Genomic DNA, 23,309 nt, shown 5'->3' on the forward strand with positions numbered 1-23,309 from the left:
TCTGAATGAAAAATATTTCACATAACTTAATAGAAGTTCTCGCACATTTTTTTTTCATTACAATATGTCGGGTATGAAGAATACTGCAAACCATTTATCACACTGGTTGAGAATGCAGTTTGAGTTTTTCTGTGGATGCAAAAACTGAGTCTGACATCGGCAGGTGGGAAGTTTAAAGTGTTGGAAAATCAATTTTCTCCACAAACCAGCTCAACATTCAGTTCCCAAATTATCGTAAACTGGCTCACCCCCAGGGCTGCGGCAAGGGTTGCGTTTAGAGGTTGACTCTCAGACCTTTTAAGTTGGAGTTCAAAGCTGAGCGTGAAATTGCACTTCCCCTCATAATTCATGAAATATGTTCTCTTGAAACAAGCAGTATTTTACATGTCCACACAAACGATGGTTCTCTCCTGCACTAAAGGGGGCCTGAGGACATCTATCACCTGCCACACTCATTTGAGTATGAGGTATGTTAAAAATGGTTGTATCGCTGAGCCTTTAATCCACGGAATAGTGGTGGTGACATAGCGACAGAGTTTGTTGTAATGTCAGCGAAGGGGACAAAGCCCTCGCAGCGCTGGCTGAAGCAATGGAAGCTGTCAGCAGATGACGCAGAGGTCAAAGTTCATAGGATCAGGGCCGAGAGGATCAATCGATAGGTTTTTGTCCCTCTGGGCTACAGAGGATGTGGCTGTCATTTCAAACTTGATGGACGTACTGACAAGAGGTGCCGAATTGTCCTCGTTGTGGTCAGAACATTGTATTTTGGAGTTCTCGAACCCCAGTGTCTTTAATTCAGGGTTTAATTATTATAGGAAGCTATTCTTAGTTGTTTTTTTCATCTTTTTTGTTCAACATCCAATCAGTCTTTCTCTGTATTGTAATTTCACTTATCTTTAAGTACATTGAATTGAATGCTTTTATTGTAATTATAGGTTATCATTTTATTGTAATTATAAGTAGTGCATGGATGTGATACTTGAACAGTATGTGCAGGAAACATAGTGCTTCGTGAGTCATACTGCAGTCAGCTCCGTCAGAGACTTGATAATGGCTCACAGATTGCTGACCTGCAATGATGAATGCTTTTGCAAGATGCAATTGGCAAATTTGGAACACGAATACGGTTCTTTTTCTTTTTCTTTTTCTACATCTACAATGGCAACGGAGTGCATTATGAATGTGCAGTATGTGTAAGTGCCAAAACGTGACTTCCACGTAAAGCTAAAACATCTGCTGAGAAAAGGTGGCCTGTAAAGCAGCCATTACTGTAGAATATAGTTATAGACTATGGATTATAAGGAAAGATACACAACTCCATTACTACGAATAATTTTAAGATGATAGCCTTTCACACATTTTGAATATAGCACTATGGAAAATGAACATTTTGAAAAGTGCATATATAGGAGTAAAAAAAGTGCAGTGTATATAATTCCATTTTTGTGTGGACTAGAATACAAATGGTTGTTGCAGATTAAAAACCGAACTACATAAAATAATTTCAGTATTTTTATTCTTATTTTTAAAATAGGCGCTGTGACAAACCACCACAATCAGTATCAAACTGCAGGTTTCTGTGTAAAAAAGAAAATAATTAGATGCGGAACACACGCAGAAGGAAAACAATTATGTGGCCACTAGTGTAATGACGAGAGTATTGTTAGTGTTATTGCTTTGCTAATGCAAATGTTCTTTTAAAATGAACTTTCAGCGTAGCTGTTCTGTATGCACACAAATAACACAAACTACACAATCCATTTTCTTTTGTCCTCATTGGGGTAGCTTGACTCTATCACAGCTGACTTTGGATGAGATTTTTTGCTAACTTTTTTTTTTTTACAAACATCAACACAATAAAAAAAGGACATATGCATGTACGACAGTTTCTACAAATCGCTGCATATGTTTAAATTTTCTAAATCATCACTTCCACTACATTCCTGGTAAATCACATTTATGACTAGTGAAAAGGTTTCATAACCAGCCCATGATCAACATGTTGCCGAGCCCGTATTTAGAGTCTTCACTGAAGTTAATATGTATGTTTTACTTCAGAGAAAGCGCAGAAACGACACACAAAATCCACCATTCACTTTGCCACCCCAAACAAACAACACAATTGTAAATTTAAGACCGATGCTGGAAATATATCACACACAGTATTAAAATACTCAAAAATAACCACAGATTCAAATCAAATTGGTAGGAAATCTTAATATAAATATCATCAGTAGTAGATATAACACTCATTGAAACGTGCACTGCACATTAGACATTCTGGTGAAAAGTCACAGGTCCTTTTTGCCAAAGATCTTCATCAAGACAGATTTCCTGCGAGGTGGATTCAGGACGTTGTAGGTCGTTGACGAGCAAGCGTCTTTTTGCCATCCCGCCACCGTCACTGATGGAGTGCCATAAGGCTTACCGTCCAATAACTTGTCACCCAGCACCAGTGTCACACTGTAGTTAGACGCTTTCTCTGGGCCTCTGCAGGTCTGCTGCGTGGGTTTGATCTTCTGATAGGTTGCTAGGTGATGACACAAACCATGAACAGTCTAGACATACACAGCCGACTCATTAACTAGAACATTGAGGTTAATAGGTGTAACCTAACCAGACGTGAAGGAGTGGGAGCGAGGTTTGCTGCTCAGCTTGTCCTGATTGCTGTGTGGGGGCGACCAGTGAGAGACAGAAGTGTTTTCTCCGCTTGCTCCCTGAAATCTGTGAGTCAGCATTTGCTTGCAGGTGCTGCTGCAATCGTCACCTATAGGAGGAACAGGAACAAATAGTAGAGAAGTCAGATATAAATGTAGTTAAATTATAATACATCATAGATTGTACTATTACAAGATTCAAATCGTTAAATGTTGAAGTTTTAGTGTGTTTTGTTGCTTATTTTTATGTAACGTGAAACTCAAGTTGTTTCACAGTCTTGAAATTTTGTTGACGTTAAGTCTGTGACCACAAAAATTGTCTGTGCATAATGTTAGGAGATTGAAGTAATTTTGGGAGGGGAAAAAAAGTTGGAATGTTACGAAATTTAAGTTGTTTTCTTGTTTTTACATTATGTTCTTGTTTTTACATTATGTTCTTGTTTTTACGGGAAACTGAATTGTTTGGTTTCAAGGGCATCAACTTTTGGCGAAGTAGTCTGTGTAAGCAAAACATTGCTTTTCAGGCCATATTAGGAGAGTTGAGAAAAATTGGGAGTAAAAGTCATTTAATTATGAGATTTAAAAACGTTACATTTATTTATTTTTACATTATAAACCATAGACATCAACTTTTGGTGAGGTTGGTGTACAAATGTTAATAGATTTTGGAATAGTTTTTGGGGTTTGAGAGAGCAAACTTATATTGTTAATATAGCCGATATAGTTTTTTATTAGAAGATATTCAACCGGTGGTGTGCCTTGAGATTTTTTAATGCAAAAAGTACCGTTGCTAAAAAAAGGTTGGGAAACACTGCCTTACAGTAATGCTTTATATACATTTAGATAAAAAATCTCTCCCACCTATGTAATTAACTTTTGGCTCAAACAGGTCACTATTTTAAGAATGCATTATTCTGGTGCTAGGAAATCCAAGCACATATGATTGAGGTTTCACTAGTGTCAAAAGTTGGGAAACCACAGAACTAAATCACAGTACTTTTCAGATAGCTGTAAAATAATACCTGGGCTCCCCCCTGTGGTAGACATCATACATGTGGCTCGATTTATCATATCTCTACTAGGCAACAAAAACTGGATTATCAACTTAAATGTCTTTAAGGAACAGCTGTGTGAAATGATAAGGCGAAGGTTTGTGCTTATCCTTATTTACACGCTCCCTTAAAAAGGAAACATGCGGCATATAGGGATTTTAGAATAATACATGTTATTGTCATAGAGAATCATAGTGCTTTAGTTATGGATATTCCTGGCATAAATCAAATTATAGACTGAGAGGGACGTGTTTGGATGTTGTTGAAATGGTGACTACGAGGCTCTACAAAAACAACTGTCTATAATTGTGTAATTTCAATATTCCAAATTAAAATGAGATTTTTTTTAATGTCATTCAAAAAAATCCCCCCAAATAGAAGACTCGCTGTCCCATAATTGTTTAGTGTACAGCTTACTGTCTACAAAATAGAAGGCCTTACTCCAGGAGTGTCCAAATGTGGATGACAAGGTCGATTCTTCCTCTAAACATTTCAAGTGACTCTGTGGCAAGCATTGGATCTCTCTGGAGACGGCAAGCGTGTCCTCAAATCTGTTTGGGGGTTTCCGTCTTGGAAATGTAGATGTGACATCATGCTGGAAGGTGCAGTAGCATTTGGTCAGGCCATGGCAGCCTGAGCATGGAGGGGGGCTTCTGTTGGGACAAATAGAGATTTTCTTTCCATTACAGAATATTAGTTCAAGGAACAGTAGAGAAAGGTTTGCCCGTTTTCTTACAAGGAAATTGGGATGCTGTCATCTGCTGTGAGGGTTGATAACAATGCCTGACTTGCACCTTTCGGGACATGACGAAATATTACATTAGGTTGTCATCTCACTGAAAAAATGGCTGTCTTTACGTAAACTCTTTTCTTACCTGTGCTGGCTTGTATTTTTGACACCCATGTGTTCATCATAAAGCGAGTGGAGGCACTGAACAAATATTCGGAGCCATCACGCAACCTAAAGGCCACAATTTAAAAACTATGAATGTTCAAGGCTCACAAATTTCAACTATTTCATGACTTGTTCATGTTGTTTTACTACATTCCTACCTCAAGCAAAAGCAGTTGGCTTTTTTGGTATACTCTGGAGCCCATAAACACTCAGCTCCAGTGAGGTTCAGTGGCAGGCCACATGCAGAACTCTGCAAGACAGCACAAGGTGACCACCCCTGCCTGACTGCATTTTCATTCAAAAATTAATTATTCAAGGATACTACAGTCACGTACCCTCAGAGTTTCCCTTCTATCTTGGTAGAAGCACAAGGTGTGTCGATATAAGACAGTATGGTACGAATTCCAGCTTCTGGAGGCAGCCTGTGAAAATAAGATAAGAGCCTCCTGCTGACTAGGGTCTTTACTCTTGCTGACCATGCTGCTTTAAACAAGAAATGGAAGCCTGCATACTTTCTTTCCACCAAGTTGCAGCTTTTGCTTCCTCTCGAGAGTTCCTTCCATAGATTGCAACTCAGGGATGACATCCTAAAAACAGGGTTATGGAATCATTCAGGTTCATCCTTCCTTTCAATTAAAAGAGCCTCATTTCTTGCGTCAAGGATGTTTTCAATCTCACCACAGTACCGCAGTGCCCACTTGTGGCTATCAAGACTTCCTGCATATCCTGGGCTTCGAGGCCCTTCCTCGTTCCATCCTTTTGTGGGTGACAGAAGCCATCTGACTGGTACTATTGAGAAAAAGAAAGAATTTGTTTCCACTTTTGGGGAGCAGAACTTCTTTTTTCCTTAAGTACGTAGATTATTCGTAGTTCATTGAAATGGATCTCACCTTTGAAATAGCTTTGTGCTCTTCCTCATCCTCTTCCTCCTGTCTGTATTGGTAGATGTATTTCTGATGGTCAAAATCTGGGAGTCTCAATTTATCTGCAGCTGTTTCATTGACTCCCACTAATGTCTGGCCAAGGTGGTCTCTGTTTGGAAAGGCTGCCCAGGACCTTCGGTCTGTTATGTTCTGCGCTGGGCGTTGAGGACTTGGCTGCAGGAGGTTCGATGGAAGTCTGAAGTCAGCCACAAAGAGGTTTGGTTCTGAGGACGTGGCTAAGTTTCGATAGAGTGTGGCTGGCTTATCGTTGGGGGAGGAGGTGTGGATGGGATCGCCCGGCTGGTTCGAATCCCTTCGATTGGTCTGGTACATGATGTCAGAACAGATACTCTGCCTGAAGTCTGGATTTTTGTCCCAGATCCCCTCCAGTTCTTCCTCCTCCTCCTCAAACTGTTGATGGTTGAGGTGAACATGTTCTTGTGTTGAATCTTTGACATTGTTTGTCACCTTCATGCTGTCAATCCGTCCTACTTGAAGGGAGATACGCTTTCCCACCATTCCAGTAATCTGTGGGTCCACCAAGCCCTGACAAAATTTTACATTTGACATTAGATTGACAACCATGTGAGAAGCCTGTTGCGGAGACTGTGCTGCTTTCTCATCATGTAAACCCCGCACTATTTCACTCTTGTGGTACTTGTGTCCATTGAGGTCACGAATAAGTGTATGAATATTTGGGCACTGGCGTTTGCGAGTTGCAGTAGTGGACACTGTGGCTTGATTGGCATAAATCGGATCTTGCGATAGCTCGGGGCTTTCATCTTTCGCAGTTTTATGTACTGATGACACTTCATCCCATTCCTGTTCCGCATCATCCTGCATGTCGCATAAATGGTTACACGGTACCCTCTGATGCTCGTCTTTTTCCATGGCAGGAGATGTTTCCAAATTGCTCTCATTATCTGGCTGACTTTTTGACAATTTTTTCACAAAAACACTAGGCGCCTGTGTCTTAGAGTTGATTTCAGCTCTGATGACTGCATTGGCCAGTAGGGTTCGAGACTGTTTGAATGAGCTCAGTGCTGTTTGCCGTTGGAAGTTGGGGTCTGGATCAATACCAATCATCTTACTGGATTCTTGAGGAGCTATAGTAATTATTTCCTGAATGCTGGGGATGAGACTTATGTCCTTTGGCAAGTCAAAACTTAAGACAGATCCCAAAGACAGCAGTGTGTGGTGGCCTCTCTCTTGGATGGAGATGCTTGGCCCTGCTGAAACAGCATATGGTGTAACAGTGTCCTCTTCAGTGCACTCCAATTCAATATCTTTCAAAAGGGCATTGGGTTTGTCGACCACTGTGTGAACTCCATTCCCGCGCGGTGGCAATTTTTTCTTTCTTCGAGCCTCTTTGAGTGGCCAGGTATGAGTATCATAAGTGAATGTCTCACAGGCATAAAGAGGCTCATCTGTTTCCTTGTCAACTCCCATGATTTTCTGGATGGTATGTCTTCGGGTGTCTCTTTTTCTCCTTCGTTTCTTGCCCATTCTCTTAAGACTGCAGAAGATGGAGTTGTTGACATGCCTTGTGTTTAAAGGGTGGAAGGATACACTGGACTGAGGTGATTGCCCTGTGGAGAAGGTTGGCAAGGCAGTCGGGCAGGCTGAGGATGTCAAGCGGCTCTTTTGAGGTGGGGGAGTGATGCTCTCATACACTGGGGCCACAGTCGAGTTGTTATCTTTGATGTGCAAGTAAGCACTCGCCTGTTAAAAGAGTAAAGGTGAAACAACATTTTTTTTGTCGGTATCGCAAAATGCTTGACAGTCAGTGTTTGTCCTGCTATTTTTCATCCAGCAAAGAACTATTTCCATGTGTTATGGATGAATGATGGTAAATAAATAAACAAAAGATGTACAAGATCTACATGTTCCACATTAGGATGCAGATCGTGAAGTGAAAGGAGAAAAGGTGAATAAAAGAAGGGAATGATAATTACACATTTGCGGAAGACAGTCAAAATACTTACACTTGGGTGCACATGGCATCACATTGTTTCTCTGACTACGTCAACTTTCTCAGTATGATTACAACCTTTGGTACGTAGTTATTCTGCACCAGATCCCTAGCAATTGACTTTGACTCTACCTTACAGTTTTACGACAAATGTATGGTAACAGTTATACTTGTTTTATATGTACTCTAAAGCGGTAAGATTGAGAAATTTGAAATCAAATTTTATACTTCTCACTATACAGAAATAGTGTTAAAAATGACAGGACTTTTTCCATGATGGAATGATATTGACTCAATAAACATGCCATCTTTCTGCTTCCCTGAAAAGTGATTCATTGGATACGCAACGTTTCTCCCTGACGCCGGCGTAAGGTATTTAGTGACGCCCTTTAAAGGAAAAATTACAGCCCCGCAGCTACAAACACAACATCTGTGTATGAGCATCGAGCAATGTAGCGTGGAAGAAAACTTAATATTCAGCCTGGCAGGAAAGTAAGGTACTTTGAAGCAGCAGTTAAGGCTGAAAAGTATAGTAACAGCAACACAATAGGAAAGCTACTGTATTTCAAGAGGTACTGGACTATACAGAATCTGTCAGGACTACACTAAGGCATGTTTTGTACAAAATTGACTTAGAAGAAATGTGTTAGTAAAATGACGTATGTAGTGCCCCCTATACTGTACGTTATGATTACAGTAGCACCACCCCATTGTCCTCACTTACAATGTGATCATTTGAGCCAAATTTGTTGGGAGATATTTTGCATGCAGTTATGAGTTCTGTGTGAGGAAAATTCTGGGCTTTTGCGATAAAATTTGTTTTCTCCCATTTCAAATAGCCACACGAATTTTAACTGGACAAAGACTTGTGTGGTCGTGGATAAAAGACTTGTGTGGTGGTGGACTTCAAACATTTTTTCTTGGTGTCACATTCCTCTGCTTGGAAAATTGATTACAACACAGGCAAGCTCCAGATCCTGCTGTGCCTTATATGGTTTAAAAGCAACAGTAAATACTACACACAGCATGCATTTCCAGCACACTTAAAGGCGCAGCATGCGTCGTCACTCCACACCCTACAATTTACCTCGTTTGCACTCTGCCGATAAATCTTTTTCTTTCGCTTTAAACTACCCAAAGTATTTTCCAAAAGCCCCTGGCAGCGTTTCCAAAAGTTTTTACAGGCAGGCACAGTGGGCTAAAGGAGAAAGTGGGCAAAAAGACACATATAAAGGCCAGACAAATAGAACAAGAAGTGAAGAGATAATAGTTGGTTAAAGAGTGCGAGTCCAAGGGTGCTTTCAATGTCACTATATAATTGCAATGTCTTGAATGCATTTTGGTGGATTGCTAGAAATAAAACGTATATGTACTCACTCTGTGGAAAGACTCAGAAGTCTGGTCTAAAACCTCAGTGTTCCCCATAGTTTGGTCGCCAACCTGAAGCTGTCTTTCCCCTGAGTTACCAAAGCTGAGGATTAGGTTGACCAATCCCCCTAAAGCAGGGCTGTTGGGCTCCTTAATAACCTTCAGGGGAAGTGAGGAAGACGCCGACCGTTTAGCGTCACATCCCCGTTGTCCGATACTTTTCATGACCTCGTAACCATCCTCTAATTGCTTCTCTTTTGGCTGCTGAGCATGTCCAAGGAACTGTTCTAAAATCTGGCTGTCTCCTCCTGGCTTGGGTTTGCATGCCTCTGAGATAATATTCAGCGATTGACAGATCTCATAGGAATCTGTGCTCTATTAAAAAGCCAAAGAGAGAACAATTAGGTAATATTCATCCCCTCAAAACGTGTGCTATTAATATTAACTCAGATGGTGTACATGTGTGAGTCTTTATTGTGAGTAACTTTATTGTAAAAGTTCAACAGTTCAAGTGATACTTGCAAAAGTACCTCTGATGGTGAGTACAAAGTGGCCTCTGTATAAATGTTATCTATTGAGGGCTCTTGTCTTCTCTTCTTGTGAAGCCACTCTTGTTTCTTCATTCTCCAGTGCACAGAAATCCACCCAAGCATATTGTGCAGTTCCTCCATGCGCTCTGCTATCTGAAACATTACTCAGGGTCAGTAATGGTAAAAAATACTGCAGTGTTATACCTTGAAGGACATGTAGGATTTAGCTCACCATTTGAGTGAGGTGGTGTTCTTTGTCTAAAATGTTTCTCCCAGATGCTGCCAGCTTTTCAAACTCCTCTAATTTCTGCTCGATTTCAATATCAAGCTCTGGGGACTGTAGAGTTAGACCATCTTCCCCTTTGTGCCTTGTTTCTGAGAAAACGCATAACCGGGTGTTCTCTGTCCATGAGCTGAAGTTGGGGTGAAGTAACAGGTGTTGGAAGAAATAAGAAACAGTTGTAAGAAAACAAAAAATATAACAAAATATGAGAATACTCCGCTCTTAACCCTCCCTAAACAGACATTGATTAGCCTGTGTGCTAAGTTCTTAAATGCCTCACATTTCAACAGGGACCTCTGCTCAACTACAAGAACATTGTTTTCTTTACTTTAGGCCACACACAATAGAAAATGACAAGAACATCTGGCTCTAACATGGGTCATAGCTTTGCGCCTTGCTTACATCATTGCGAGGTAACTTCTGAAGAACTCTTGCAGATTCAAAAACTCTTGCATCCGTGATTTAATCTGCATGACACTCTTTTCCAATTCTGCCCAGACCTGCAGCGTTGTCTGCATCTTGGTCCAAAGAACATGCACTCTCTCTGGGCACAGTTCCTTCAAACGAGAAGCCTGACTCTCCATTTCCTTCACCTCGTCACTGAGAACTTCATAGTCAATCTGTGAAAATCACAAAAATAGACGTCTATTACGGCATCATCTTTGGCAGTCTTACGTGGTCATGTAGCCGTTGTAACCCTGTCCATGACTTCATCGCCCTAGTTTCATGTGTACTCGACAGCCAGAAAACATATGGTCTGCATATGTTTGATCACGCAATACCGAGATAGCCATTGTATCCACCCTTTTCTTTCTTTTGACAAGGCAGTAATTATTAGTGTTATAGGTTCTTTGGGAGCAATACTTCATAGCATCTGTCTGCAACGGGGAGCCTCAAGAACAGCGAGAGATTCCTGTCTCCTGACACTACATTTATTTCTGTTTGTGGGATTAGGTCATTTCTTCTTCAATGGCATCAGGTCCAGATAACTGTGCATGTAAGCAGACCTGGTTCCTACAGATTATGTATGTTTTTAAACTCACACTCGCCCTTTAGGCGTGACACACTCATTAAACAAGGCAGTTTTGGAGCATAGAATAATATATCATTCAGACTAATCAATATAGAGTAAGTCATGCATTAGCCTAGACGCCATTCTGAAACTAGACAAGCATTATTATGATACTTCTCTCACCTGAAGGTGGGCGTTTCTCTTCTGCAAAGTCTCAAATCCGCAGTGATCTGGCTCACATTGGACAGCCATCTCTGTCTCCTTCTCAAGGATATCCAGGTCAAGCTTGTTGTAGCTGCAAAGGCACTCCTCCATGCAGACGGACAGCCTGACATGCTAGTGTCGAGCACAATTTGTCATGAGAGCTTGTTAAACCGTAGTTTTTAGTCATTATTATTCAGAGGCTAAGAGGGCAAATGTTTTAAATGGTGACGTGATTTTCCCTCAGGCATGTTTATGTGCAATAAATCACAACACTGCAAAGAAAACACCCAAAATAGCTCATTTGAGGGCTCTAAATTCTATGGCGCACAAATCAAACCAGATGTTGCTATGATTTTTCGTCCATTTGTTGTGACAGAACAACTTATAGAGATACTCTTTAATAACACTTTAATAATACTTTTTAATAACACGTTTCTACAGTTATTTTCTCACCATGCTCAGTAGCTCCTGCATGGACTGCTCAAGAGTCTGTGATTGCCTTCTTTCCCTTGCCTTGTCATTCAGCATTTCCACAGCCTCTCTCAGCTCATTCACAGGGTCACAGATTCTCATCTGACTTTTTTGAAGACCCCGCAGATCAGGAATTGATGAGCTTATACTGTGGAGAGGCTATATACAGATATCTGTATTAGTTAATGTATACTTCAGAAATTAAGTTTCCACAACCTTGAGCTATAAAAACTAGTACTTCATTTATTAGAAAAAAATTATCACCCAGGACCAGTATTGAATTCAGTAGTTTTCCTTCCTTTCGCACCTGATTTAAGCAGTTTTGACCACTGTCATGCTCCTGACTGTCCTCCAACGTCACATTCTCCAAGAAATCAGTCAGCATGTCTGTGTCCTGCATCTCAGAGCTCTGTTGAGTCAAGGACCTCAGAACACGTTGGTACCTGGAAACATTTGAATCATTGGAAAATCAAACACACCTTAATCATCACTTGCGCTCCGAGCCTGGTGCTTTTCAACAACCACATTTTACACACTCAATGTATTATCGGAGTTTATTTTACTATGCAAGAACCGTGTTTTGATATAGTCATGTGTCATATAAACATATCTATTCCGGAGCAAGGATATAGCTGCATGTGTCAAATTTATTTTTGAGAGGTGAAAATGAGCCATTTGAAAGGAGATTTTTCCACATTCAAACACGCTTGAAGTTTCTTGCGTTCAATGTTAATAAATGACACCAGTCCAACTGCTGGTTAGTGAGAGTTTATTTAGGAGTCTATTCCTGGCCAAGCTCATTACCTCTTCTAAAACGCTAAATGGAAAACTTTACCACTCCTTGTTTTTTTTATTTTTATTTAAGTGTTCTTTGTAGTCTGGTTTGGATGAGTATAGTAGGTAGATTTAATAATGCAGCTAAATTTCAAATTGTATTGTGGATCCATGGCAACAACATTTCATGGTTTTAGTCAACCAGAGTAAGAAGCATGGAAAGGATGATTCGGTTTTTCAGTGTGTGGTAGGTAGGCCGATATCCAGACTACGGTTCCTGACCTGTTAGAATACTCTTAGTAGAAAATTATGTGGTATATATTATGGTGAATTGTTGGAAACACTGACATTAAATTCAAATAGCCTAATTGCGTGTAAATCATACGTACAGCGTTAATGTTCAAAACAAAGACCATAGAGCTTACTTTTTGTCCACTTCTTGTATACGTGATGGCAAGCTGTGTATATGTGGGTGACTGTGGCCATGGAGTTGCTCCACTTCTTGTCTGAGACCAATGAGCTCCCGACCTCGTGAGGAAATTTCTTTCTCCAGCTCTGCAATTGACTTTGTTTTCGGGTCAGTGGCAGCAAGTGTGGAATTCTTCATGGAAAGTTCCACAGACTCCAGCCAGGCCTCTAGGATTCCAAGTGCTTGTAGTACTTTAACAACCTTGAAAAGGAAGAAGCACGACATCAGAGTTGGAAATTTAGTCTCTTACAAACAAAAACATTGATAGTCTTAGTCAACTCTAGTGAGATCAAGAAATCAGTTTCTGTCAAGCACGAGAGAGATGGTTTTGAGATAAACATTACCCTAAAGCCAATGTCTTCTGAGGCTTGAAGGAATACAGCATTCCTCTGGTGCCGCTTCTGCAGCTCATCCCAGAGCATCTCCAGTTGACTGAGGAACTGTCCTATCTTGGCGCTGCCTGGGTGCTGTGCACGGACCAAACCATGCCCTTCCTAAGGATGGAACAATGTGAGATGTCCACCAATGCCTTTCCGCCAGCAAGGCAGTTAAGCTCATTGTCTTAAGATGGTATCTTACTTTTTTGACCACCTCGACCCTGGCCTTATTGGTGAGGATTTCTTCTTGCACTGCATTTTGGCACCTCCTTGCTGCTTCCAGCCCTTCAAAAGTGGCGATCGAACATATTTGTGTGGCCATAGAAATATTTTCCTTCAGCCAGGACAGAGTCTGAAATGCAAATGGGAAGGGATCGTTTTCAAAAGATGGACAATTAGGTTGTCTGTCAATGGTTATAAGAGAAAGAAATATGTATATAAGAATCAAGATGTACAAGTGGAACACAAAAGTTGAGTAGTAAGTAATATGTGAGGTAATTAATTGGACTGAAGACCAAAGTTGTTGCTGGCAGATGTTGGTTCACCTTGTCAGCTGAAACTGTGAATTTCTGGAGCTGAATGGGAAGCTGCGTGTGGCCTTTGAGGGCATTGGCACGCTTGGGCTCACCTCTAGGCTTCCTGCTGGAAAGAACACACAGACATGCAACTCATTTTATGACTTACATAAAGACCTGTCATTACATAACGGAGAGGGAGTGAAGCTAGGCTGAAATTACCTTTCCCTCCTCAACAGTTGACTGATGATGACATCATCAGGGCCATCTCCCATGGGTAAAGAGGTGTGGTTTGCACATTGCTGTGCCTGGCTTTGCGTTGCACTCCCACAACATTCAGATGTACTCTGGTGGAATGAAATGCATTCTTAAAACTAAGATAAAAACATACCTGCAACATTTGTGGGAAAAAAACTGAAAATAAAGATGGGAAGGTTAATTATAATTATAATTTTTCCTCTTAAAAAATAGTGAAAATACTGCATGAATACCAATATAAAAAGAAAAACAAACTATAATTGTTTCCTGTAAAACAGACAAGATGTCTGTTTTAGCTGTCATAATTTTAACCCTTGATTTAAATACCCACATCCCAAACCATGTGTAATAATGGAGTCGACATCTATTTCCTACACATTTGCTTCTGTTCGCCCTCCTCCCTAATATAAACAACCTCTGAAGTGTGCCCAACATGCAAAGCCTATGATAGAGATGATGTCAGATAGTGCAAGTGAGTCTTTAGAAATAATCTGTTCTCAAGCTTCTTCCAACCAGCCCCTTTCACAAGGCACTGGTCCCTACAGTAGTGTCAAACCTCATCTCTTTTTGACTGATCCCCTTTGAGTGTCTTTCTATGAAGTGATGTCAGCCAAGAACTATCACTTAGTGCACTGACTGCATCTGGTCTGCAGGCCTAGCATCTGGCTACACTTAGCCAAAGAAACAAATGATGCTCGTGTTTACCTCTAGCTATAAGAGACCATACTACTGACATCGACATTAAAATGAGTCACTAACACAAGGCTACATATAATGATGTCCAAATATTCAACTAAAATAAAATCACCTGTCTAATTTGTTTCAGATTATTATTATTCGATTCAATTTGTCAAAAACAGTTGATATTTGAATGGGCCACATTAACTTTGTAGAGGAAAAGTTGCCAGAATAGGATTTCAGTTCACAATCCAGTCACCCTGCATTGACCCCCCACCATCTATTAAATCACCAATGTCTGTCTGTTTATGAAGGAATTTGAGTATGGATATTATTCTGTCATAAAGCAAAAGTTTACATAAACTAGTTAGACTTTGAGGTGAAGGTAAAATTGGGTTTACTCTGGCCCAGGAATCAGCCTCGTTGCATCAGCCAAAGGTTCAAATTTTTATGGAACCTTATAAAATTAGAAAGCCAAGGTACACATCTAAAATTTATTCTTAACTTTTGCTTGCTACAAAATGATACCAGACGTCTTTCTGGACAGAGTGGCACTAAAAGTACATTTATTTTAGGGCCACTGAAAATCTGGCAATGTACTGGAGAGTATTACTAGTAGTATAAAATCAATTCATGTTTTTTTTCATTCATTTTCTGAACCGCATATCCTCACAGGGGGGGGGGGGTGCTGGAGCCTATCCCAACTAACTAGCGGCACGAGGCAGGGGACACCATGGATTGGTGGCCAGCCAATTGCTGGGCACTAGGAGACGGACCACCATTCAGGCTCACACTCAAACAGGAGTACCCTTTAAAAAACCCACACGAGCCCGGGGAGAACATGCAAAGTCCACACAGTGAGGATTGACCCGGGATCGAACCGTAAACCCCACAACTGTTTGGTTGACGCGGTAACCACTTGGCCAACCAGGCTGCCCAATTCATCCTTGTTGGGTGTAAATCTGGAATCAGTGCCCCCACCTGACCCTAAATGCACTGTTATTAGGGAAAGCCCCTTTGAAGCTTCAAATAAGGAATTTTACCAACCATCTGACACTATGTGTGGTGGCTACAGATGTTGCTGGAGCTAATGGCATATTTCCCCTACTAGTTAAGAGCCACAATGTGGTCGTGCTAGTCATAGATTTTAACGCCGACACTGCTCACCAAATATTCTTCAGCTTGACTTTGCCTTTCTGTGTTCTGCTTTCCCATGGTCGTTTGAATCTCCGTTCCCATACTAAGTCGGAGTTCTGACGTCAAAGGGTCAGCATCTTCTCTGGCAAATGTTGATCCCACGGGAAGGAGGGCTGTCCGATCGCTCCTGCAGGACAAGCAGAGAAAAAGATGGCCGTGGCGCTGACAGTAAAGATTTAGAGGTCCACAATAAAGTCCAATTATGGTTGTGAATTTTCTTACAGTGTTTGTGTCTTTTGGACTTAAATAGCCAAAGCACACAGTTTACACCGCATCCTTTGCGTCATTCGTGGAACTAGTCCTCCAGTAGGACACACTGACATTCTAAAAGAGTTTTTATAGTTGGGCAATGATGAGCATGATTCTTCCCAAAGATATTTCCTCATTTGTTGTTTTGATCATGGTGGGGGAAGAACACTGTCTTATGTTGGTCCAAAAGCTCCATGGGTGTTCTCGTGGGTTGAAATAGGGTGGCTGTAAAGGCCATCTGCTTGTTGTTTCGACGTGAATTCACTCAGTCTTGCCTTTTTATTTTACTTCCTATATATAGTACATCTTACTTGTTACATCACTGTCTGCCTTGAAATGAGCTGATTTTGGTTATCAAAACGCCTCTTTCCATTAGGAAATTTATCATCTTACCCAAGTTTTTCCATCCCTAAAGTGAACCCAAATATACAACCAATGTTTATTACCTGAAAACCTTCTGAAGAGAAACCCAGCAGTCTCTGACCTCGCTCTGTTTTTGTGTGACACCAGCAGCCAAGGCAGGGTGGAGATTTGACAGTTGGGAGACACTGACATCTAACATCTGGCACATAAGCGTGCATGGCGTGGAAATGGTTAGGTAGAAATGGTTATACAGAAATTATTTGGGAATTCGATCTTGGGATTTTGATCTTGTAAATGCGCTTTCTTACCATAATTTGACTGGCAATGTCACGGATTTCTCTGTCTCCAAAAAAGCCTGGCTCTTTTGAGGAAGATATGCTTTTCATCTAGGACAAAAGCAGACGTCTCAATGATGTCATTTCCATGTGTTGGGCAAGACACGAGGAAGGCAAATTAGAATACCATGTGATTAATGGCAAATAATGTATTGTCAGCCTGCTGGTAAAATGACGACACTTCCAGTGCAATATGAAGATTGTCTTGGTGTTTTTTCAGATGAGACTGTACCTTCAGCCACCTGCGCACACACAGCAGAAACAATACAGATGGTATTTTGTTCATCCTCAATATAGTAATATTGGTTCATCTTGAAGAACACTCACATTTTATTGATATTTTTTCTCCGGCTGGAGATACTTTTACTATCAGACTTCCCTTGCTTCTCCAGTTTTAGGGCCATGTGATTGATCTCTTCATGGAGCGTTCTGTATAATTGCTCATCCTACAGTAAATAAACAAACAAAAATAAACCTTTAAATGAAAACTAAAACTCATTTTGCACTCTGGGCTACTGATATGTATTCTTTAACCCAATAACAACTTTATTTGAATGTGCAATTAACTTTAATGTGAAATGTTAGCTTGTTATTGCTTTGTCTATACATTATATATACTCGATTACTGCGAAAGCACACCTGTTTCAAATCCAAAATTCTTCTGGTTAGCTGTATTTTGTCAACATTTGCACCCAGAACATTAACAAGATACTGCTCGCCTTCCTGTTGGCACACATAAAAGGCAGAGTTTATGGACCCCATTAGTGGGAAAACCAGACATCTTTAAGGCACCAGAATCATACGACATTATACCTGCCATCAAGACAGAGTATATAAAAGAAATAGCCACAAGCATAAGGAAACAAGCACTGAATTTGAAGTAGAGCAAAACTAAACAAGAAGAAGCATTCACCTTCTATGGTCATGCTGTTTTATCATCATTGTCCTTGCACTAACTTAAAAGTAATCTACTCTACATTTTGTGTTGTATTATGTTAACATTATGCAATGTTTTTTATTTTGATCATGTCACTAATGTAACAACTAACAATAGTATTAACATAATTGCTGTTTATGATAAAACTCTGGATCCTCTGGAATTCAATTTGTTCATTTTACCTTCTCTTTAATCCATGTCTCAAGCTTGTCCACTTTTTTGTTGAATTCCTGCAGGTTTTTGGAACAACCCAGGACCCGAGATTGACTGGCAGCGGTCTGTTTCAGGATGTTCCATTGGTCTTTAAGGTGGGTGAGCTGATTCTTCACAACGTCAGAAGTGGGATTCAATTTGCAGATCAAATGATCACCTGTCTTTCGATTAAAAACAAAAAAGACAAATAAAATAGCAGGGTTTACTAAGGGTGTCACATGGAGCAACTTCATATACTAATCAGTGTTCACAATTAAAAACAGAAATAGCTACCTGGTTGAGTTGGATGATGGTGTTGTCAAAGTCTTTGAGATCTCTCTGAAGTATCTGAGAGGCTTCATCCCAATCCTGCAGGGGGCAGCGCTTAATGTTGGTCTCATCCTTTACATCTTGCACTTTGATTTTGCTCCAACTCTCTGCCTAAAGAGCCCATTTCCTCTTATTTTTTTGTTTATTTTCATCCAGTTTGGTTTTATTACAATTCTTATATAAATGGGAATTTTCATTTTTTTTTTTATCTTTAAAAGGTAGAACTTCCATTAGAGGATAGTTCAAGGCTGTAAGTTGCATGACCTGCAACTCATCACTAGATAGTGCCATAGTAAATGTTAGTAAATAAAGTGCTTTATCTGCTCACCAAGATAAATAGGCCATGTGCTTCAGTCACTAAGAAACACTTAATTTTCCAATGTCATTGAATGCAAAGTAGACTTTTAAATGGACACCGCCAGCACATAATTGCATAAGACTTTGTCAAGCAACGGTGACTTTCCTGGCAAATGACGTAAAGAATGAGCATTCAAAAGCAAGTGGCATAAGCCCAAAGCTAATTGAAAGTTATCCTTCATTTGCAATGAAGCCAGAGTTTGGCGCCTTTATTTTCCACAGTGCTACTGTTACATATTCAATCAAACGTCAAATTATAATTTGTTGCAGTATAAGGCCCATGTAAAAAAAGGCATCTAAAATGAGTGATATCGGCTAATGAAAATAATTGATATAATTTTTCTAGTGCATTTCACATAAAGACCACACATGACATACGCACTAAAGAACACTTTGCGTAAGAATAAAACATGTCATGTCGCCCGGCCTCAGAGAAGCATGTTTACAGGCCCCTTGAGGCATCCAAGGTATTTGTGTGCAGAACAGAAGGAAACGAGCTTTGACAAAATGAGCCTGCTTCTTTCGCCTCACACTCAAAGGCTCTCATAGTTCAGAATGATCTCATACAGGAAGTCTATGATTCCCTTGTTTCTTCCTGTCCACAATCCACAAAAATGGCTTGTTGGTCTCAATGTACAGTTGGGCCTCAGTCAGGCCGTCCGAAATAGAGGACCACTAATATCGGCAGTTTAGATATTATCACTGCTTCTTTAATGTCAGAAATACGTGTCTGCACTTAAAACTGAGCTCACATAATGTCATTCTTCAGTTAATATAAATTAATTAATAAATTAGAAATCCTCCGATATTTAGGTAATATGACAATTACACACATTTATTGTTTTTCAGTGTATTGTTATGGTTACATTTAAACTCAAGGACCACTGCAGGCAGTTTGCTATTATGAACAACTTTCTACTAAAACTGCTTCCTGCATGGACAGATTGACGGGACAAAATGTCTTTCTGGCAAGCTCACGGTTCCACCGGAATGGAAGTAAGGATGAGATAACATGCCCATTGTAACTCAGCGGAGCTTTGCGTGGCCATAGGCGTGAAGAGATGGAGCCAAACAATGATCTCATCTCCAAATCATTGCTTCACTAGTGGCACTTTTCCCTCCTCGTCTCCTCTCTCTCCTTAACTGAACACTGCTCGTTCAGCACTTGGGACAAAATACAAAGCAGTGCATGTTTGGGCTGATTCCATTCTGAGACATAATATAGTAATGCTTATAAATTAAGTACAACCATATTTAGTTTTATGTCTGTTGTCATAAATTGTTGAATTGTTTCTCCTGAGTGATACTGACTGCAGTGGAATATAATACTGTGGTTGACTTTAAGGACAAATGGCATCGTTTTAAATGTTGTGTTCATTTTGAGCCATTTGCTTGGAGATGTCCTCTGAATTATGGTACATACGATCTTATTGGTCTGTATTTATAAGGGAACCTTGTCATCCTGCCGGAGAAAGGTTGCCCGATTGTTATCGTGAGAATGTTTTTTTTTAAATGCAAGTTTAATTAAGATTTGACGTTTTCAAAACTCATCGAGTTGATAATTAGAAAGGCCTTTCATAATGATGCTTTGACTTTCTCGAGATATTTTTACCTAAAGTTTGGGTTCCATGTTATGTGCCACTTTTAAGATGTTTGGAGCTTCCATTGCATATTTTAAAACCTCCACTGTACTTTGGAAAATGTATTTTACTGAACTTATTCACAGTAATAAATCGTGTTAGAAAAAATAAATGGACAGCAGCAATGACAGTCATCAGGATTTTTGAAGGGATCACATACAATTACTTGGCAGACCACAGCTTTTAGGAATGGAAGAATGGCATGTTCAAACATTCATTCGTTTTCTGTGCCACTTATCCTAACCACTCTTCCATCGGGCCACCAGTTCAAACATTAGTTTCAAGATTAACAATTCCTGTATTGGCCATAACGATTTATGAATAGCAGGATGCCAAAACGTGTACTTTGAACTAACTAGATCTTGTAGCTGGGATAGGCTCCAGCACCCCCCACGACCCTAGTGAGGATAAAGCGGTTCAGCAAATGAGATGAGATTAGTTAAGTACTTGGAGTGAGCCCAGATGATACCCTGGTTATTTAGCCAATTGACCTAAAAGTCCGAGAAGACATCACTGTGTTAGTGTGTTATTTTTACCGGCTTCCATGTGGACTTTAGAATGTCTTTTCTTTTGTTAACATCTTCCCTGACCTCATGTTTTCCAGTGAGGACTGCCTCTGAAGGGTGTGCTGTAACAGCACAACACACATGCACAAACTCATACACCCACCCACACACACACACATTGGAATACAGAGATGACTTCAGCGAGGACCTCGCCAAACATAACAATATCTTTTGCCCCAGGTCAGGCAACATACAGCATACAGGACAGCATTTTTTTTTCTGCTGACTCGCGATTTTTATATATATACTAGTTATAGCCAACAAATAAGAGACTTAAGGATCAAAACTGCTCTCGCTGTTATCTTGCATTAACTGTCATCTTGCATTAACTGTCTTACAAATATGTTAAGTAAGTGTAGGAGGGAAAATATTTAAATACACATTAAAATAGTTAGGATTATTAATTTTAAACAAGAATGACAAATATTATTTAAATTTTACTCTTGAAAAAAGGCACTAGCTCTTTCCACTGTCAAATTTAAGAAAATGTCTTACCTGATGGACAGATTTCTGACCATTTAGTTTACATTTGGTTTGTCCTTGGATTGCTGAATAATCGTCACCATTTTGGGTTTTCAGTAAAACCTGTAATTTGGAGAAAAAAATATAATTTTGGTGCTATTGTTATACATACACCAAAGTGAATCTGTTTGATGGTATGAAAAAACGAAACAAAGACACCTCAAAATTCAGATGTCATTAGCATCATAGTGTCAACCTATCTATTAAATCTTAGGCAAACTAATAAAGAATATTGAGACATTGTGACTACTGCTATTAAAATTCAATATTGTATTTTTGAGTTTGAAAAAAAGAAGAAAAATGAAATAAAGCATCTGAAAATGACAATATAGCACAGCAGGTCAAGCTTAATCAGATTTTTTTTAAAAACTTTACTTCATTATTAGCTTTTATATCTAAAATAATTCTACAACATTATTTTTTTCTTTTTAATTTTAACTGTCTTTTTTTTACTGTACCTTGAAATGAGATTTAGGTTCATTCTCACAGTTGACTCCTACAATCCTAGGCAGTTTGGGAACGGGTGGGCTGCTGATGTTGTTGTTGTTATTGTGGTTTTTGGATTTGGATCCCAAAATGGATTGCTGCTTTAGTCCCACTGAAATTGTGTTCTCTGAACTTTTATTATTCCCGGAGATTGTGATCTTCTTGATGGATCTGGAAACAGCAGAGGAAGTGGCATCGTTCTGGTTGAGGTGGTCCTCTGCGGCCATGTCCTCGTGTTTGTGTTTCACGAGGGCTACCTGCTGACCATTTTGCGACACCTGGCAGGTACCATGTGTGAAGACCTGCTGTCGACTGAGGTAGAGTGAGTTTAAGTTCTGTGGCAGCGTACAGTTATCAAGGTTCTGGCTTTGCAGATAAGTCCCTGTTAACTCCTGGCATTTGGGCACGGCAGGGACGGACAGCTTAGTCCCAATCGTAAACGGCTGTATCTTCTTCACAATACTCTCAGACATTGCCACTGTCCTGATGAGAATACAAAAAGGTTTTAAAGACTACATTTTTCGTTGAAAGAAAATATCTCTCACATCCGTTAAAACGATGTCCTTACTTACCACGTCTGCTTGTCCAGTCTATGTGCAGCTGACAAGTGAAGTGTTGAACAGCAAGTGAAGAGGGAGCTCAGTTGTCCACCTTCTTGTGCATGTTGAGAATACATAGCACGCAGCTTACGATTGCTTCCTTGGATTCTTGGGAGCTGACACGTTCCCAGACGTGGCGCAAAGCTGTGCCGAGGTGGGTGACGGCTGAAGAGAGCCTTCTCCTAAGGAACTGGACCAGTGAGCTCACCAGACTGCTACTGAGGAGCCTGATAACCAGGGACCGTAGCAGGATGAAAACTGCTGGCATGCTGCCTGAATGACTTTATGCTTGGAGTGAAAAAAAACGGCTCTCTGAAGGAGAGGGAGAGTGGCGGGCTGGTTCAAGCGAGGATGAAGTCACCACCTCTCCATTCTCTCTTTTTCTCGCTGTCAAGAGCTTAGAGAGCTCAAGAAGCCTTTAGATGGCAAAACACCATCAGAAATAAATGTCCAGAACAGGCAGAGTTAAAACTTAGAATACTCACGAGAACTCAAACAGTTTTAAGTGTTGGCCCCATTGGATCACACACACCTACTTTGACTCCTTCTGAGCAAAATCTGGTAAGCACTTCTGAAGAGTCTGTGCGATGCTTCAATGAGCTCCGTCAGCCGAGAAGTGAGAATGCAGTCCGTAGTCTCTTGACCTTCCCCCATCTGTAGGAAACATTTGTCACGCAGGTTATTAAGCTTCTCGGAACAGAACGTCCTGTCACTCATCGTTTTGAGCCCCAGAGCTGTTGGCACTTGAACATGTGCAAGGCCAATAGCAATCAAAACAGATGCTGACCCCCCCAACTACCACTCCTTGATGGCAGCGCATATGTCGAAGTGAGTGATTGGAATGTTAGTGGTGGCGTGCTTTTGTCAAAGCAGCAGGGGTATTAATGAGGAGGTCAGAGAGCAGAAAAAAATATTTTCAGGGCGGAAAGGAGACATTCTTGATGCTGATAAAAACTTTCCCAAAAATGGAATTCTCGCTCTTCACTCATCTGACTTAAAAACAACACCTGGTTGGGAGCTTAACCTCTCACTATTTTAGGTGTTATCATTCAGAAAATATTTAACTGTGGACTGTCAACGTGTTCTGATAGCTTGGGT

General features: G+C 40.3%; 2 protein-coding genes and 1 long non-coding RNA gene across 7 annotated transcripts in view; 1 reads left to right on the forward strand and 2 right to left on the reverse strand.

Annotated features, from left to right (window-relative positions):
* ntpcr (nucleoside-triphosphatase, cancer-related) overlaps positions 1-23,309 on the forward strand; it is a 32,213-nt gene that overhangs the window by 4,596 nt on the left and 4,308 nt on the right. Inside the window, exon 6 of one of the 2 annotated variants that reach the window (XR_013303897.1) lies at positions 17,756-17,827. The gene's annotated coding sequence lies outside the window, so the exon portion shown is untranslated. Of the gene's footprint in view, positions 1-17,755; positions 17,911-23,309 lie in introns of those variants that run through there. The other variant, XM_077613461.1, reaches the window with a different exon arrangement.
* LOC144084743 (uncharacterized) lies at positions 1,500-4,568 on the reverse strand. The gene is made up of 4 exons (XR_013303898.1): positions 4,446-4,568; positions 4,151-4,362; positions 2,618-2,767; positions 1,500-2,530 (listed from the first exon to the last, which is right to left on the reverse strand). It is a non-coding gene; the product is annotated as an uncharacterized LOC144084743 (long non-coding RNA).
* Positions 4,657-22,416, reverse strand: mymx (myomixer). 4 transcript variants are annotated; one of them, XM_077613457.1, is made up of 29 exons: positions 22,185-22,416; positions 21,585-22,095; positions 21,100-21,189; positions 18,006-18,152; positions 17,702-17,893; positions 17,222-17,305; positions 16,910-17,028; positions 16,710-16,824; positions 16,556-16,633; positions 16,331-16,446; positions 15,606-15,762; positions 13,725-13,849; positions 13,533-13,626; positions 13,190-13,339; positions 12,955-13,104; positions 12,567-12,811; positions 11,675-11,810; positions 11,350-11,526; positions 10,876-11,028; positions 10,083-10,300; positions 9,630-9,810; positions 9,398-9,550; positions 8,877-9,242; positions 8,587-8,697; positions 5,495-7,249; positions 5,283-5,393; positions 5,117-5,191; positions 4,940-5,026; positions 4,657-4,854 (listed from the first exon to the last, which is right to left on the reverse strand). In XM_077613457.1, the coding sequence occupies exons 1-29, from the start codon at positions 22,286-22,288 to the stop codon at positions 4,759-4,761; spliced, it is 6,096 nt and encodes a 2,031-aa protein (XP_077469583.1). In that variant the 5' UTR covers positions 22,289-22,416; the 3' UTR covers positions 4,657-4,758. The 4 variants fall into 4 exon arrangements, with proteins under 4 accessions (XP_077469583.1, XP_077469584.1, XP_077469582.1 ...); XM_077613458.1 differs by having other exon boundaries at positions 4,658-4,854; positions 13,533-13,629; positions 18,006-18,080; XM_077613456.1 differs by having other exon boundaries at positions 4,658-4,854; positions 13,533-13,629.

The sequence above is a fragment of the Stigmatopora argus genome, chromosome 11, assembly GCF_051989625.1.
Source record: "Stigmatopora argus isolate UIUO_Sarg chromosome 11, RoL_Sarg_1.0, whole genome shotgun sequence".
NCBI lineage: Eukaryota > Metazoa > Chordata > Actinopteri > Syngnathiformes > Syngnathidae > Stigmatopora > Stigmatopora argus.

Excerpts from the sequence above, each read along its gene's own strand:
- mymx (XM_077613456.1), bottom strand. The coding sequence starts at position 22,288 with ATGTATTCTCAACATGCACAAGAAGGTGGACAACTGAGCTCCCTCTTC. Across the intron at positions 16,634-16,709 it reads TATTTGCCATTAATCACATG|ATGAAAAGCATATCTTCCTC; the intron begins GTATTCTAATTT and ends CTTTTGTCCTAG. Across the intron at positions 10,301-10,875 it reads AGAGAAACGCCCACCTTCAG|ATTGACTATGAAGTTCTCAG; the intron begins GTGAGAGAAGTA and ends TGATTTTCACAG.